This window comes from Cannabis sativa, unplaced genomic scaffold, assembly GCF_029168945.1.
Source record: "Cannabis sativa cultivar Pink pepper isolate KNU-18-1 unplaced genomic scaffold, ASM2916894v1 Contig1, whole genome shotgun sequence".
Taxonomy (NCBI): domain Eukaryota; kingdom Viridiplantae; phylum Streptophyta; class Magnoliopsida; order Rosales; family Cannabaceae; genus Cannabis; species Cannabis sativa.
In genome coordinates, this window is record NW_026870037.1 from 459961 (window position 1) to 478053 (window position 18093).

Consider the following 18093-nt stretch of genomic DNA (forward strand, 5'->3'; position numbering starts at 1 on the left):
CCTCCATCTGTGGACCTCCAATAAAATTTTCAAATGTCTAAAGGTTGTTGATTAACTCGTGGAAGTCAAAAGTCAACTTATTCATGACATAGTTTGAGGTGAAGGGCAGAAAAGCTGGAGTCAAACTATTTAAGATTAAATTTATTTGAGTTTCCTGATCTATAATAGCTCCATGATTCTCATCTTCCTGGAAGTAACTTGCCTTCTGGAGTAGGTGATCACGCAAGTTCTGATGAGGTTTCATCCGTGCGTTGATAAAATTCTTGGTCCCCTCAAACCGAGCTTGATCTGACGGCATCCCGAACAGTTCTGTCAATTGGTTCATGATATCTACAGCCGTGAGAGTATTGGCAAAGCTTGTTTTTAAGGTGTCGACCATGCTAGACAACATAAAGTACCTAGCTTTATTGTTAACATTCTGCCAACGCTCAAACTTTTCTTTAACTGCCTTGGTCGCATTCTCACCTGGCTGCTCATGAGCCTCTTCAGTCAACACAAATAGGGCATTTTCACCTATGAGAGCAATATTAATGTTCTCTTTCCATTTGACAAAGCTAGCTCCAAAGAGCTTGTTGTCAGTCAACAGTGACACCATGGGGTTGTTCATAGTCATATTAGGTACTACAAATATCAATAAATAGTAATCAAATAAGGTTTAATACAAAATCATACACATTCAGAAATTATTAAGCACTTAGCAAGTAGGAATGACAAGTGAAAATACAAAAATAAATAATCCTAAATAATTTCTAAGGTTTCCAATAAACTGATACAGTGCTTCGTATTGGGCGAGAGTCAAAGATATCATTTGTTGAATAGAGCAGTTAACTCAACTAAAATGGACACCATTCTAGTAACATTTTATTCGATCGAAAAGAGAATTCGACGTTGCTTCGTTTTAGTCGAGAGTCAAGGTCATTCTTATTTCATGAGCTTTTATCATTGTTTCATACCTTGTAAGTCCTACTCTTAGCAGCCACTATTCGGATGGACATTACTAAGAATAAAACACTTACAATAATACTTATCTTTCGAGATTCTACAGTGTTAAATTGCTAATGAACGTCCATCTATTGGGGATGAATCTCACTAAAATAAGAACTATGTAGAACCAACAATGGAGATCGAATATCCTTATAATAAAGCTCATTATTTGATTGTATTTTCATGTAATATTTATTTTAATCTATTTATTTTAATTATATATTTATTCAATTAAAATTACTAATTTAGAATACTCTAAATATAAATTTTAATTTAATATTTATAGAATTATACTTAGATAGATCTAAAAATAAATAAAATTGTTTTCCATCTTAGTAATAATTCTCAATAAGCATTATGAAAATTACTTAATTTAAGTTGGTCCAAAATTAATTAAAATTAATTTTCAACTTAAATTTAATTTTCTATAAATATATAACGCAAAATTCGAAATTTAATGTATTTAAAAATAAAAACATTTTTCGAATTTTATGTATAAAATAAAATTAATCCTAAAAAATTAATCTAATTTATGTTGGTCCAAAATAAATTAAATTTTTAACACAAATATAATTTTCCTATTTAATTAAACGTATAAGAAAAAATATCAAATATTTAAGTATCTTGAATAATATCAACTTAAATATTAATTTTTTATTTAATTAAATATAACTAGAAAAATACCACAAGTATACAGATCATAACTATCTAGATGTTTCATTGACCAATAACTTATTTTCTAATTAAAATATAATATATTTAGTTTATTTATTTTAATAAATTATTAATGAAAAATTTACTTGATTTAAGTTGATCTAAAATTAATTAAAATTAATTTTCAACTTTAATCTATTTTTCAAAAAGAATTTCAAAATTATCTGCATTAAACAATGCATTTCAAAATTTAGTGGGAAAATGATTAGTAAAATAAAATAAAATATATTTTGAAAATTATTTTAATTTAAGTTGTTCTGAAATTAAAATTTCTAACTTAAATATAATTGTGGCTTTTTCATTTTTACACTTTAAAACAGATTTTTTTACATTTTTACGGAATTCTACATAGAATCACCTATTGCAACCAGCGTTGCAACCTAATTTACAACAAAAAATCGTATAGAAATCTCTATTGCAACTAGCGCTGCAACCACTTTAGAAACCCAAACCGTAAATTTGAAGAAAAAAAATAGTATATGTGGTAATTAAAATCAACTTAAATATTTGATTTTCTATTTAATTAAATATATATTAAATATAAGAAACAAATAATTAAGTATCTAGAATAGAATCAACTTAATTATTAATTCTAATTTAATATTTAAGAAAAATATTCTAATTTAAGTAGATCTAAAATTAATTAAAATAATTAATTTTCAACTTAAATATATTTTTTTAATTAATTAAATATTTAGAAAACATAATTAATTACTAAAAATAACTATCTAAAATATATCTCATTAAACTAAAGGCTCATTTAGTTGATGATAATGGGCCAAAAATGAATAGAATAAAATACTAATGGGCCTAATTCTTTTGTTTGGTTAGAAATAACAATTTTGGAAAAAAATTCCATTGTAATGCTTATTCCATCAAACTAACTGAATTGCTTTTTCATTTTTCATTTGGTGGAATTATAATTCCATTCTTTCTCATTTGGCAAATCCACCAATTTTTTCTCTTCCACTTTAGTCATGGGCCAAGCCCAACAAACCCTAACCCTAGAAAATTGAAGATTCACCTACCTTTGTCGACCACTATTGTGACAGTCTTGCACACTGCAAGTGTCGGCCATCCTTTGCTTCTTCTTCGCTAATAACACCAAGGTAAATTTCTCTCAAACTAACTGATTTGAGTTTTCATGAATGGTACATTATATACAAGTTTGATTCTGTTTGTGTATTGAGTCCGATTTTATTTTATCGCGTGTAAAATAGATTATTTGAATATTATTTTTTATATTGTAAATTATTCTAAATTTCTCAAAATTTAATAGGATATTTTAAATAACTATAACGTATATGACTATGAGAAAAAATTAGACTAAAAAAAAATTATTCGGAATGCCGAAATAAGTAAAGGGTGCATCAGTACATCCTTTTTAGGAGGGTCTATTGTAAAATCACTAACTCTTTTATCAAAGAGAAAAAAAAGATTGCCTAATCTAAATAAAAGTTTAGATAATACAAGATTTGAAGTTCGAATCTCTCTTTTTTAAATGCCAAAAGAAAAAAATGGATAAAAGAAACGATGAGAGTAGAGATAGAATTGATAAAAGATACTCAAACATTATAAAATAGTCGTATGCTTGGGAAAAGGTCAATTTAATAAAATAATTATATACATGTAATGTTTTTTTTTCTTTGCTAACAATTATATATGCATGCAATGTTTTTCTGAAAATAATTATATATGCAATGTTAGTATAGGGCCTACTACCCTTTTTCCGTAGATAGTTAGGTTGCCAAAAATCATTAATTTTGTGTGGAAAAAAGAAAAAGTTGCAGCCTCTTAAATGAGGTGTGTTGTTGTTAACTTTTGTCTAAAAAAAATTTGTGTGTGTTTTTGTCATATTATTTATGTGAATAATTTGTGATGTTTATATTACACTAAGTTAATAAATCTTAATTTTATTATAGAATTTTGGTAAGCTAGTGTTTTTTCATTTTTTATTAAGTTTATAGAGATATGAGTTTTTAATTTTTTTTTATGAAGATATGAGTTTTTAATTAATATATTGATAGATATATTAATACTTTAGGTATATAATGTATACTTAGTTTTGTTTGTGTGGATGTAATTTAATAAATAAAATTATTTTTTATTAAAAAATATTTAATTTAAGTGTTATTTATAAAAAAAAAATATATATATAATAATATTCAAAATTTATTGTTAATTATAATTTTAATCTAATTACCGTAATACTTTTCATCGTTTTTGAAAAAATCTTTTTTTTTTTTTTTTTTAGATAATAATAATAAAAGAGTAATTTGCAGTGTAAATATCTAAGTTTAACTCTTGATTGTAAATAAATACCTAAATTTAATTTTTAGCGGTAATAATACTTAAGTTATAATAGAATTTTTGTAAATATTTAGCTGGTGGTTTTTATAGAGAATTCTATATAAATTTTGATTACGAATTAGGTTGCTCTGTTGGTTTGATATATGAGTTGTGCAAATTAAGCTTTGTCAAAGAATAGGTAGATTCTCTACTCAGAAAGTATAAAAAAAAAAAAGAATGTAGATTCTCCTCATGAAAATAAAGTGACATGATCCAATTTGATACAAATTTAGTGTCAAATATCCCCTACAATAATATTGTTTATAAAAGGATCACTTCACCTTAATGGTTACACTAATTTAGTGTGGAATCTACACTAATTTAGTGTAAAAATTTTTAATTTTTGGTACAACAACTTCAATAATTTTCACATCAAATATCATATTAAATACTCTACCAAATAAATATATTTTACTTGAATGATCTCATATTTTATATTTTTTACATTAAAACCAAAAATAGCTAGTTTAACAAAATAATTAGTAAAAGTTATATCATGGCTACTAATAAGAATTTAAAATCTTAAAATAATTTAGTAAAATAAATATTTATTAAATTAATTAAACACTAAATATTTTTTTAAAAAAATCTTATTGAAGTTTTATAGCTGATCCTAATATATACAACCATTTTTAAACGATCCAAAAATGATTATACAAAAAAGAGATTACCAATAATATCAAACATATCAAAAATACCATGATTCTCAAAATATTTAAAGTCCATATAGTCAAGATTCACAAGTGATCAATTTAACTATTAAATTATTATTTTATTTAATGTTTTTTTTTTGAAAGGATTTTATTTAATGTTATTATTTTTAGTTTTATAATTTAGTGTTATGTTGTTTTTATTTTATTAGTATTAGTATTTTTTATTTATTTTGTATTTGCAAACATGTTAGTATTTTAAATTAATTATTATTTTTATGATAAATTCAAACTTGAGGTCTAAAATGTAAGATTATAGTTTAAAATAAAATTAAATAAGAGTTAGAATGCAAAAAAAAAAAAAAGTGTACACCAAATTGGTGTAGATTCAAAATCCAACACTATTAATAATGTAGAATTTGGTGCACACCGATTTGGTGCATAATTTGGTATGTCATTGGAGTAAAATGGTGTAAAGATTTCACACCAATTTAGTAAAATGGTGTACCATTGTAGATACTCTAACACTTTCTCTAAAATAAAAATAAAGAGTTTTAAAATATTTAAAGAACCATACTAGAAACATATTACAATAGATGTTTTAAATTTTTTCTTTATTTTAAAATTTCTTTAGAATTTACTATTTATGTTTAACATTTATAAAATAATATTTATTGTTCTAAACATATTTTATTAATTATTTTAGATTTTAATAATTATTTTTATATGGAGATATGTGTATATATTAATATTATATATTTAAAATAAATAAAATATATTAAAATTTTAAAAAAAAGTGAGATTTTGGTGATATATTTTAATGAAGTTGATATATGATGTAATGTAAAAGTGTGTTATAAAATAGAGAAAGTAGATTTTTAATAATGTATTTTAAATAATAGAGTAGAGAAATTGTTGGGTTGGGAGCAGGGGCAGACCCAGAACTAAATAGTTGGGCGGGCCAATATCGAATAGCGTAATGTATAATAAATTTAAATTTCGATAACTAAAGTACATTTTAAGGATGTGTGTCAATTGTAGAAAATATTATTATTTTTAAATTTTATAAATATTTTACACAATATTTTAAAACATAATTAAATAATTAAATTTAAAATAAAATACGAGTGGTATTTTAAAATTTGACGAGGTTCAATTTAATATTATCAAAATTAATAAGGATATGTAATTTCTTAAGGAAAAAAAAAATCATATTGAGAATAATATAATTAGTTATTTTTACTATTATTAAATAAATAATTTACTAAATGTATTTTTAAATTAAAACAAGTTAAATTAATTATAGTAAAATAATAATAATAATACAATTATTATTTTATTGTATATAATTGTAGGACATACATTAATATACATATTAAAAATATATATATTATCAAAAATCATGCATTTATATCATTTTATATAGGGTAAATACCATTTTAGACCCTGTGTTTTGCAAAAGTTACAGATTGGACCCCGTGTTTTGTTAAATGACAAAATGGACCCTGTATTTTCTAAAATAGTAAAAATATGACCCTGAGCTTAATTTTTGACAACTTTTTTTTTAATACAACCAACTTTAAGACAATGCTTAATACGAACAGATACAAAAAATGTAAACAGTTTTGTCATAGCACTTTTAGATCGGATTATAATTTAACTTTATTTTGACAAAAAATCAATTCAGTGTCCTATTTGTACTATTTTAGAAAATACAGGGTCCATTTTGTCATTTAACAAAACACAGGGTCCAATTGGTAACTTTTGTAAAACAGAGGGTCCAAAATGGTATTTACCCTTTTATATATTTTAATATGATTATATATATATTTATATATATATATATGCTTAGGGCCTTTTTGGGGTGTATGTGGTTCCGCCCCTAGTTGGGAGTACTCTTATATGACTAAATAGTGTTGAAGCAATCACTAATAGTATTTTAAAAAATAGTTTTTTTTTTTTTGCGGTTAAGCCCTCTCAACTATTATTCCACTGACACTTATCCTTCTTGGCTAAATATGTGTACACTCTTGTATACGTGACATGTTTATATTAATATACCTATTATTATTATTATTATTTAAAAAAATATAAAAATTATAATTTTATTTAATTTTAAAATAAAATTTGAAATAATATAAGGTGTACTAATATAAACGTGATACATGTACAAGAGTATACTCATAAATAGTCTACAGTGACAGTTAACTGTAAAAAAGAATATATAATACTTTAAATTTCAAAACTCTTAAAACTCTTAAAAAACAATTACTAAATTTCAAAATTAAACCTAATCACTGATTTTTTTTCTTAATTTACATTGAGGATAAGATAAGCGACCTTCCCCTAGAATACCTTTTATCCCTCATATTTGTTATGTTTTACTTTTATTATTTAAATAAAGTTTCTCGACAAAAAAAAAAAAAAAATTAGTAAAAAAAAAAAAGTTCTAATTTGGGCTAATTATAAATAAGAATAACCTCTAAATTGTAATTAGTTATACATAATCTAAGTCTCGTATTAACAAAGTATACCTCTATATAAGAATAATTACATCTTAATAAAATATATACATGTATTTTGTAAATTTATTTATGTAATATTAATAATTTTATTTTAAATTATAATACATGTATAAAATTATATTTACTCTAAAATTTTTCTATTATGATATAGTATTAATGATTATTTATTTTTATTATTATTACATTGATATTTTTTGGTTTTTTTATTTTTTTTTTTCTAGTGTAACTCTATTTAGTTATAACCTCTCAATTAGAATACAATTTACTTGGTTCCAAGTGTATTTTTAGATAGAGGTTCTACTGTACTAGGTATTAGTATTATGCAAACCTAATTATTAATTTAAATAATAATAAAAAAAAATTAAATCTAATACAATACAATTATACTTTTAAAATATATAAAATTTAATCTAATTTAAAATTTATTTATAAAATTATGTCTAACTACTTTATGAAATAATAAAATAAGTAAATAAATTTAGATATTTTGAACAATATAACCAATAAATTTGTTATAAAGTATGATTAATTAATTAAATTAACGTCTAATTATCTAATTTTGTTGATACTTTTAAATAATTATTTATGTTATATTTTAATAAATAAATTAAATTCAGATATTTAAAACTATTTTTTTAAAAAAATAATAATTAATTAATTAATTTAACGGTGTTAGTTTTAACTGTTAACTTTAACGAAAAAAAAAATTGTTAAACCAACAATTTTTGTTAGATAGCCACTGTTAATACACATAATTACATAAAACACAAATTTTTATAAATTTTTTATATTTTTACATTCAAAGTTTTTTTTTACATTTTTACGGTATTTTATAAAAATACAAGAAAACAATAATAAAATTACATGAAAGTAACAAGAAAATAATAACAAAACAATATAAAAAAAATAATAAACAAATAAAAAATCAACAACAAAATAACAAGAGTGCAACATAAAAATATACCAAAAAATAGTATTTACTATTTTATGTAAGTAAAATTTACAAAACTATAAAAATATTTAAAACTCCGTACAAACTGTATTTTTGTATTTTTTTTTTTTATTGTTTTTGTGTTTTTTTGTTTAAATTATCCCTTTAACATAAGAGATATAAGAGAGATATTTTAGTATCAACAATAAGTATTTAAGTTTTGTAATTGTATATTAAAGTATTAAAAATTAATATAAATATATTATAAAATTATTTTTTATGTCAAATATAATATAAATTTTATATTTTAAAAGAATTTTTTTTTTTTTTTTTTGGCAATATAAAAGAAGAATTGTTGGTTGCTAAAAAAATGAGATAAAAAAAATAATAATTGTTTGTATTTTTATTTTATTTTTTAAAAAAGAAAAAAAAACCATTTTTCCGTAAAATGTTGTTGTTGTTGTTTTTATTATTTATATTATAGTTTTAAATTCTCTTGGAATATAACAACCTGCGCTGTTTTCTTGAGAGAGTCATCCTTCAACCAAACCACATCAATGAATGAATGAATGAAGAAGAATAGCTTCGAGATTGATTCTGTCTGCCCACTGAATCCCAAGTCCCGCTGAATCTTAAGTCTTCAAATGCACCATTTTTTCACAGTTTGATAGTTAGTTAGTTCATACTTACCTCTCCACAACTAAAATGGCTTCCTCTCATATTCTCTGCCACAACAACGTTTTTAATCTTTCTCCCAATCCTTTTAGGAACAGAGGTCTCTCTTCCTTAAACTCAAATGGGTTTTGTTTTTTTGGTTCGAAATCTAGAATTTCGAGGCCTTCATCTCTCAAAATTGTGGTTTCTGAAAGAAGACAAGTTGAGGTTTGTTTTGGAATCTCCCATTCCTTCTCACCCTTTTGACTTCAAAATTTTCAGTCTTTATCTTGTAAAGATTATTCTTTTTGATCATTTATTACCTTTTGTGTATAAATTTGTATCCTTTTTTTAATTATTAGTTTGGTGGTTGTAGATAGTTTATGATGCTGATGAAAGGATAAACAAATTGGCTGATGTAGTGGGCAAGGAAGCGCCTCTTTCTAGGCTCACTCTTTTCTCACCTTGCAAGGTTTGTCATTGTTTGTTTTTAGTAAATGGGTTTCTTGATTTATGCTAATTTCAGCAGTTCTTTGATGTCTCATCATGAATGCAGATTAATGTTTTCTTGAGAATAACTAGCAAAAGGGAAGATGGGTATCATGATTTGGCATCCCTCTTTCACGTAAGTTTTACTTAAATTTGTTCAAGTTGTTGGAAAATATATGAAACATATGTGATTATTTGGTTGAAATTTTAGGTGATAAGTCTTGGAGATGTGCTTAAGTTCTCTTTGTCTCCTTCAACAAAGAAAGATTCTTTGTCAACGAATGCCTCTGGGGTACCACTTGATGATAGAAATTTGGTAAGGGATGAATGTTCCTTTGCTGCTTTTTATTTGTTGCATGATGATGTTTTTAATCACTCATAAGAGGACTTTTTTTCTTTTGTACAGATTATCAAGGCCCTTAATCTTTACCGAAAGAAAACTGGTACAAACAAATACTTTTGGGTAAGAGACCCCTAAAACAGTTTTATGTCTTGTGTTTTGTTTTTAAAGAAAGCTGCCATTGATTGATGATACCTTGTGTCATTTAACATGTTGGCAGATTCATCTTGACAAGAAAGTGCCCACTGGAGCAGGGCTAGGTGGTGGGAGCAGCAATGCTGCAACAGCCCTATGGGCAGCAAATCAGTTCAATGATTGTCTTGTTACTGAAAAGGAATTGCAAGAATGGTCAAGTGAGATTGGTTCAGATGTTCCTTTCTTTTTCTCCCAAGGGGCAGCCTATTGTACAGGTCGAGGTGAGGTAGGTCTTTATCTTACTGTATGTTGTTCAAACAAAGATATTATAATTCTTTTACAACTCAATATTCATTTGAAAATCTATTAATCCTTTTTCTGCACCTGTGCTTTCATAAGTTAGTTTCTGTGATTGCCAAAGATGAATCTGCTAAAGTTTCCATAATTTGAATCCCTGTTGGGTACCAATTGCCATAGTTTCATGCTCAAATATTGTAGTGTAAAGCAAGCAGCCAGTTTCAAAAAAAAAATCCATAATTTGGCTACTGTCTTTTTTATTAAATGGAAAGCCCTATTGTACTTTTCTCTCGGCTCTTTTTTCTCATATTTGAGAAGTTGCGTCGGCTTTCAGAACCAGTCAAAATGAGGGAACACAGTATACAGTCTATGAGTTTGAATCTGACATTATGTTTTTTATTTGTTTACCTATGTATGCTTGTCTAATCTAAATAAAGGAGTTCGCATAGAGGTCTAGTAATTGTGATGAATTCTGCTATAAAATGTTCTTTGGTTGTCCAGGTTGTTCAGGATATTCTACCACCTGTACCATTAAACATTCCCATGGTTCTCATAAAGCCCCCAGAAGCATGTTCAACAGCCGAAGTTTATAAGGTAATGCTCTTTTAACATGGTGAATATTTCATCGTTTTCTTTTGTTACATTTTAATGGCAACTTTTTTGTGTATTGCAGCGTTTTCGGTTGGATAAAACCAGTAATAGTGATCCTTTACAATTGCTCCACAAGATCTCAAGTGATGGAATAAGTCAAGATGTCTGCATCAATGACTTAGGTAAGTAAATATTCCCTTTTCATTTGTGATACTACACTGCAATAAACCTATTACAGGATATGCTGCTATGAATATTTGGATGGTCATGAATATTTGAATATTTTATGTACCTGATTGTCGAAGCTTCATGTTTTAAATATCTCAACACACATTGGAGGTCAAGGAAATATTTTAGTTTTACTGCTTAGATTCTTTTTTACTCTAACTTGAGTTTGTACTGGGTTTGTATGCCAGTATTGCTTTTCCAAAAGGGCGTTGGTGTTAATGAGTCTCTCTCAACAAGTTTCCAACTTCGATGTGCATTCTTAGAAGTATTCCTTGTTTCTTTACATGTCTAATGATATTTTTATTTGCAGAACCTCCTGCCTTTGAAGTTCTTCCATCCCTTAAGAGATTGAAACAGCGTATAATTGCAGCTAGTCGTGGACAATATGATGCTGTTTTTATGTCTGGGAGGTATAAATACTGGATTTCTAGCTCTTATGGCTTTATGTTGCTCATATGTTCATATGCTCAATGTGGAAATTTTGAGCTATGGATTTTAAACTGTATATGAGTTCAGATGGTATAAATAAGGGATGTTTAAACTGCATTTCACAATATGAATTTTATTAGAAAGTAAAGTCAATAGGAACATCTGGCTCTTTGGGTATCCAAAACCGGGTAAGTAAGAAATTGACTTCTCCTGACCTGACCATTTGGCCATACTAAGCTTATAATTTTTCTTACCGGATGATCATTTTCCTACTAAGCTTATAATTAAATCGTGCAGTTAGCATCTGGAAATTTCAAATATTTCTGATAAAATCGAGCAATAAGGTTTAGATTTCTTAAGAGAAGATTTAGTTAGTAACCATGTAACTATAGAAACAAACAAAAAAAATCATCTGATGATATTGATTGCAAGTCCTTCTGTATATAAGGGTTCATAAATAATCTACATCAAGATGCTTGCATCAATGAATTTTATGAATGAGGGACTTGTTATGTAGTTTCATTGTATCATCTGTCACAAGAATTTTACATTTTCTCATCAGTGGAAGCACCATTGTCGGGGTCGGTTCCCCAGATCCACCTCAATTTATATATGATGATGAGGACTACAAGGATGTATTTTTGTCAGGTTAGTCTTCTAAGCTTTTTACCTCGTTTTTTTTCTAGTTGTGGAAATCTACCAAATGAATGTGGATATTTTGTCATGGCTATCTTTAGTAATTTTAGTGATCTAACCTCTCATAAGGAAGGCCGTCGTTGAAAGTGCTATAGTATATTATTTTGTCTTACACACTGCAAAGTGAAAAATTAAAGAGCTCCTGAGTACTAATTTCGAGTACTTATCCAAATTATGAAATATCAAAGTTGGAAATACCAAGTTAAGAGATTCTTGTTTTAGGATTTTTTATAACCCCAATTGAAAATGAATTAAGGTTATATTGATGGTAGTCATGTGTTATTTGCAAGACCAGACTGGTTATAATCTTCTATGATTTTCAAAGACCATTCAGTCTCATGGTTATTTTTCCCATAGTGAAGCCACTGAGAATTAGAAGAGAACAATTAGAGATATGCAAGTCAACTGTTAATTTAATTTCTCTGGCTACTGATTTTTATTTCCCTCAAAAAAAAAAAATTAAAAAAAAAAATAACTAAAAAATGAAGATGTATAAAGTTGTTTTGTTATACGCAGAGGCCAACTTTCTGACTCGAGAAGCAAATGAATGGTACAAAGAACCTGCTTCAGCTAGCGCTTGTAGCCCTTCAGATGATTTCTCTCGTAATTTTTCCTCCTCTGTCGACTAATAAGAATGAATCATAATAATACTAATGTGTGTAGTAAAATGACCATATTGTATGATTCGTTAGGTTTCTGCTATGTAATAATGGAATGAATAAAAAATAAAATAAATAGAATGATTTATAACATTAACTTTTTCTAAGAAAGTCAACATAATCTGATTTTCTTCTCCATATTATTTTATTAGACAAGATTCAAGAACATGAACCCAATTTCGAGAACCAATGTATGAATGTACTATTTCGAAAGAGATTGTAGGTCTGATCATTTTCAGCAAATGGCAATTTCATTTCGATTACTTTTTATCCTCATTTATTAGACAGAAAGCAGTGTGATTTTGAAATAGATGAATTATCATTTTTTGTATTGTTAATATTAAATTTATTAATCTTTGATTTTCGACGGCTTTTTTTTTTTTTTTCCTTTTCTTAATGATGAAAATGAACGTGAAAGAGAGATGAAGCAAAGGATTTTAGATGCTTTTTTCACTGAAGGTATGTATGGACCAACAATCAACATTGCAGCATCATAAGAACCAAACACCAAATCCACGCACATTTCTGGGGTCTTTTTTTTTTTTTTCTTTTTTTCCCTCTCATTTTCTTATTTATTCATTGAATTACTTGCTTAAAGAGAAGGAGAAGAAACAAACTGTCTGGGTAAGCTAAAAAGATCTTCCCCTTCAAATGGCGATGTCCAGTCTCGAGAACCTGTGGCTGATGTTTCAGAACTTGCAACTCCACCATCCTGCCGTCCTGCCATGGAAACACCATTCACATTAGAGGAAGCCGGTCTCATCGCAGGCTGAGAAGCTGCCAACCCAGAAGCATTCGGCTCATAGATGTTGCCATTGCTCATGTATGAGGCAATTGATAACCCATTCGGCCTAGTTGAGGGCATATTTCGATCCAGTGTCCAATCTATGTTGGTGTAGTCTAACTGCAGCATTGAGCTACTAGTACTCCAGTCTACTGGAGAAGATGCTCCCGAAGAGCCAGCTGAACCCCACCCAGAAAAAAGTCCAAGGGAAGAAGCCGCAGCTAGAGTTGGGGAAGTACCTGATCTGCTACTCCACAAACCATTCCCTCTGCTAGTTCCAGGAGAATCCCCTGGACCACTGCCTGTAACAAGTTGTTGTAGTTGTTGCTGGTGTTGAAATTGTTGATGTTGTTGCTGTTGTTGTTGTTGTTGATACTGATATTGGTACATCTGACTTGAGCTAAGTATGTTCTGGCTGAGGCTTCCAGTGCTAGTAGGAATTTGTGGCAAAAATCCACTGGGCCTCGTAACTTCTACATTACTAGTAGGATACCAACTAGCAGCTGTACCAGGAAGTGAAGAACTCATACTAGCTTGAACTTGCTTCATATTAAGGGACTGAGGACGCTGCATCATAATTACAGGTTCCCTGACTGCCCCTGTATGTAGGTTTTTTACATCATTTCCAACAGTTGCATAACGGGTTTCAGCTTTTGCTGGTAAAGAAGACACCTGCAAGGGTGATGCTAATGTATATGATACAGAAGGATTTGATGCTGCATTTGGCCACCTTTTATCAGCTGGTAATGCTGGCTGTTGAGATTTTGCCCAATCCAACTTAGGATTGACTCTTTTTAGAGGTTGCAAATGTTTACCCACTGGCTCTGACACTGTAACTGTTTGCTTGGTGTAGTTAAAATCTTTTTCATCTTTTCTTTGTTGTAATGTTTGTGGAGGAATAGATTTTGCTTGAAGTCTTAAATTCTGACTAAGTGCATGTGAAAGCTTGCCATTAATGATGGTTGGAGGATCACCAGTTTCTTCAGGCTTAGGTGGTGCAGAAGGTGGGTCTTGCTTTGATACTCTTAAGCTCTCTGCAGCCTTCTCAAGATCACCTTCACAAGCAACAATAGCTCTTTCAACCTCCTGTTTGGAGCACTTGTACCTCGTCTCCATATCTGCAATCCGAGCAAGCTCATCTGATATGTCAATTTTCAAATTACTCCCACCAAGGTTTTGACCCCTGAACTTGTCAGCTTCTTCGCCACCTTCAAAAAGCCAGTTAACTGATTCTTCTACTCTACCTTCATTCAGCATTAAAGCCATTGTTGCGCGTTCTTGTGAAAATCCCATTGCCACAAGTTGTTGAGCCAGTGCTTCAAGCTTTCTTGACATAAGATAGCCACTGCATCGCTCATGCAATTCCAGAGCTCTCCTCTCCTTTTGACGCTGATGCTTTTTCTCATTCTTCTGACGTATTTTTTCTCGTTTGTCATTGTCGGCTCCTGGTATTATATCCTGCCGACCAGAAAGATTAGATGCCTTATCTTTGTGATCTTCTGATTCACCAGACCAGCTGCCATTGTTGGAGACAGAATCATACTCAAATCCAGCTACAACAGAGCTGCCTGAATGATCATCTGACTCATCTATGTTTCGGAAACGACCATTTGTCTGGAGAGATGTCACAGGAGATGTTGGTAACACCTCAAGGGTGTGAAATGTTCCCAAAATCGGATTGTATGCACTTGCTGGGATACTACTACCAGAACTAGTAGGTACCGAAGGCTTTGTGGAAGCCTTCTGAGATTCCTTGCTGGCCTTTTTGTCTTTTGCTTTAGATCTTGATGCCGGAGACATCTTGAAAAACAATATGTTCCTGCAGTTAAAAACACGTTTTTTCATTAAATTAGATCACTATCAAATAGAAATTAGACCAGGGGATGTACTTTATTAAATCAACAACATACCACCTAATGCAAAGTTGAATATCATTATCATGAAAGAACAAAACTACGTGTACTAGCATGAAAATGGCTTATTAAAAAAAGCAAGGGTTAAACAAATAACTTCTGGGTAGGCATATTAAAATAAAGGACCTATTCTTCCAAATAATAAGGAAGAATGAAACAAAAACCAAATAGGATTATAACATAAATTATTTGAAGTAATAGATTATGCAATATTGCAGAAGAAAGCCTCCCCTATATCAAGGAAAAAGAAAATGGCTGCCCCTTGTACAAATATAAATGCAGACAAAAATCCATAGGCACACGGAATGCGTTGAGATCATTCAAATATATTTAGGCCAGAGTATGTTCTCATCCTTGAACCCATATAAAAGCACTTAAAATCCTTGTTTGCGTTCTACTAACCAAAATAATGCCAATGTATCCATTAAGTATTGTAACAGTTATATGATGATACCGACTTAGACCTAGATATGAACCTCAACAACACAATAAGAACTAACATCCCGGTTAGTGTTTTAACAAGGTACGCAAGTGTGAGCAAGTAAAACAAGGCAAAGAGTGCAATCAGTAAGAATACTAAATAAAAATTTAAAGAATGAATAGAAGGGCATTAAAAGGGATACACCAAAAAAAAAAACTAGATCCAAACAGTAACAACAATCCTGGAGCAATAGGACATTGACCAGTCTCCTACTACCCTGCTCCTCCAACTACAAAGAAAAGGTCACAGAATACCATTTCTGCGATCTAAATGGCAAATAAAATACATAACAAATAGCAAAACTCATACGTAGCTATAAAACCCAGCTCAAAAATCCATGTATTCTTCTGGCTATGATGACATTGACCTAGACTAGCTATAAAATTTGTAAATAAGAATCTTTCCAACAATATTTTTCAGTCTCAACAAAGTACAGCACAGGTTCACAGGAAAATTCAGCTTGCTAACAACCTTTGATTTTGTACATGTATCAGCTCTTCCATTTCAAAGTTGATTCAGCATATAAGATACTGGCATTTGCTCCACAAAGCAAAATAAAACGAAAAAATAACAAAAGATAATAAATTTGAAACCAGCGTTCAAAGACCTTCAAGTAACTTTTCCATAAATAGTGGAAAACTTGAAGATAAAAATGAAAATCAACACCCAATCAAAACCTTGAGGCCAAAAACACAACCCATATGCTATCAGTCTAAGGTTTTCATGTCCTTAAATGAAGAGCGAGACAAGCACCCATTGCATACACAACCAACTGCTTATTCGAAACAGAGATCAAGCTCTTCCCATAAATACAACTATAGAACTACAGAACGTTTCCTTTTCACAGAATCACGATTTCGCAGCTTTCTTCTATCAAATAGACTAATACTGCCAAAGTTCATTTCCAGTGAAATAATCTGTCACATTCTCACAGTCCATTCCAATACTGCCACGAACAAGCTAACCACTAGTCATGCATCACATCCAATTTCGAAAACCTCAAATCCCCACATTCACAGCGAATCCTTCAACAATCATCTAACAAAACCCACATCGTCGAAAAGCGAAGAACTATGACAGAAGAGCAGCGGATCACAGGTCGAACACTCAGCTCGAAGATCCAAGAATCCCATTTTCACAGCCACGAAAGACCAATTCCCCAAATGATTCAATTCAAATACACCGAACCTATCCCCCAACCCACCCATTTAAAAAAAAAACGCAAACCGGCCGAAGCAATTCGAGTTCGAATTTGAACCCTCAATTGACGGAAGAACAAGTAAGATTGACAATTTCACCATATGACAAAGCCACCATGCAAATGTAAGTTATAGAGCAATTCATCCAAACATAAAACGATATTGGCGATCAGAAAAAGAGAGGAAGAGAGAAACCAACCTGTAAATGCAGAGGTAGAGCAGTGATTAGAGGAAGAATCGCAGTGAAATGTGAATCGTTGGAAGAAAGGAGAGAGAAAGATGTATGTTCGAGGCTGAAACGGAATCGGAACGATAGAATTAGGGTTTTGAGAAAGAGAAGAGGAGAGAGAAAGACACATAAAAACCAAAAATTGTATTAACGGAAGGTTAGTAGATTGCCTCGTAGACTTGTTTCTCTTTTCTTACACTATTATTTTCTTAATTTTATATTATTATATGAATTTTGTCCAAATTTTTTTAACCGTTACACTTTTTCTTTTTTCACCTCCTAATTACTACACTATTACCGAAGTTTTAGTCTTATTGTCATAATAATTTAAAAGGCTACTTATTTTACACCCAAAATAATATAATTTCACCCTGTTTTATTTTTAAAAAATTTATTTATTTATTTACTTTTTTTATAAAAGCAACTTATCTTATTACACAATTATGTCTTATTTCGATAGTTTTTCAGAAAAGACCATCTTATAATTATAAAAACCAAACATGACACATCAGAGATGTTCAAGAAAAACAAAAGAAAATTAATAAAAAAAAAAAATAAGACAATTGAGAGAAACATAAAGGTTACATATGAATTTATTTACATATTAATAACATCACTTATCTATTTTATATAAAATGTAACATAATTTTTAATTTAACAGTGTTTTTAAATTTTCTACATTAACTTTAACAAAATATTCTAATTACTTAATAGAATATTTTTTATTAATTTTATAATATTATTATATATATTTAAAAATAACAAGTTACGAAAATATTTTATATAAAAAATTTGATTTTATTATATATATTTAAT

At 29.0% G+C, this 18093-nt stretch overlaps 2 protein-coding genes and 1 long non-coding RNA gene across 3 annotated transcripts; 2 read left to right on the plus strand and 1 right to left on the minus strand.

The window, feature by feature from the left end:
* Positions 1-8651: 8651 nt before the first annotated feature.
* LOC133032957 (4-diphosphocytidyl-2-C-methyl-D-erythritol kinase, chloroplastic-like) lies at positions 8652-12782 on the plus strand. The gene is made up of 11 exons (XM_061107443.1): positions 8652-9035; positions 9184-9279; positions 9364-9432; positions 9508-9612; positions 9703-9759; positions 9857-10057; positions 10570-10662; positions 10742-10841; positions 11198-11297; positions 11879-11964; positions 12529-12782. Exons 1-11 carry the CDS (start codon positions 8859-8861, stop codon positions 12639-12641), a joined length of 1197 nt encoding a protein of 398 aa, XP_060963426.1. The 5' UTR covers positions 8652-8858; the 3' UTR covers positions 12642-12782.
* LOC133032958 (uncharacterized) lies at positions 11413-11832 on the plus strand. The gene is made up of 2 exons (XR_009685484.1): positions 11413-11660; positions 11765-11832. It is a non-coding gene; the product is annotated as an uncharacterized LOC133032958 (long non-coding RNA).
* Positions 12783-13094: 312 nt separating the features above from the next.
* On the minus strand, positions 13095-17558 carry LOC115721135 (uncharacterized). Its single transcript, XM_030650387.2, has 2 exons — positions 17248-17558; positions 13095-15274 (listed from the first exon to the last, which is right to left on the minus strand). Exon 2 carries the CDS (start codon positions 15253-15255, stop codon positions 13264-13266), a length of 1992 nt encoding a protein of 663 aa, XP_030506247.2. The 5' UTR covers positions 15256-15274; positions 17248-17558; the 3' UTR covers positions 13095-13263.
* Positions 17559-18093: the final 535 nt, after the last annotated feature.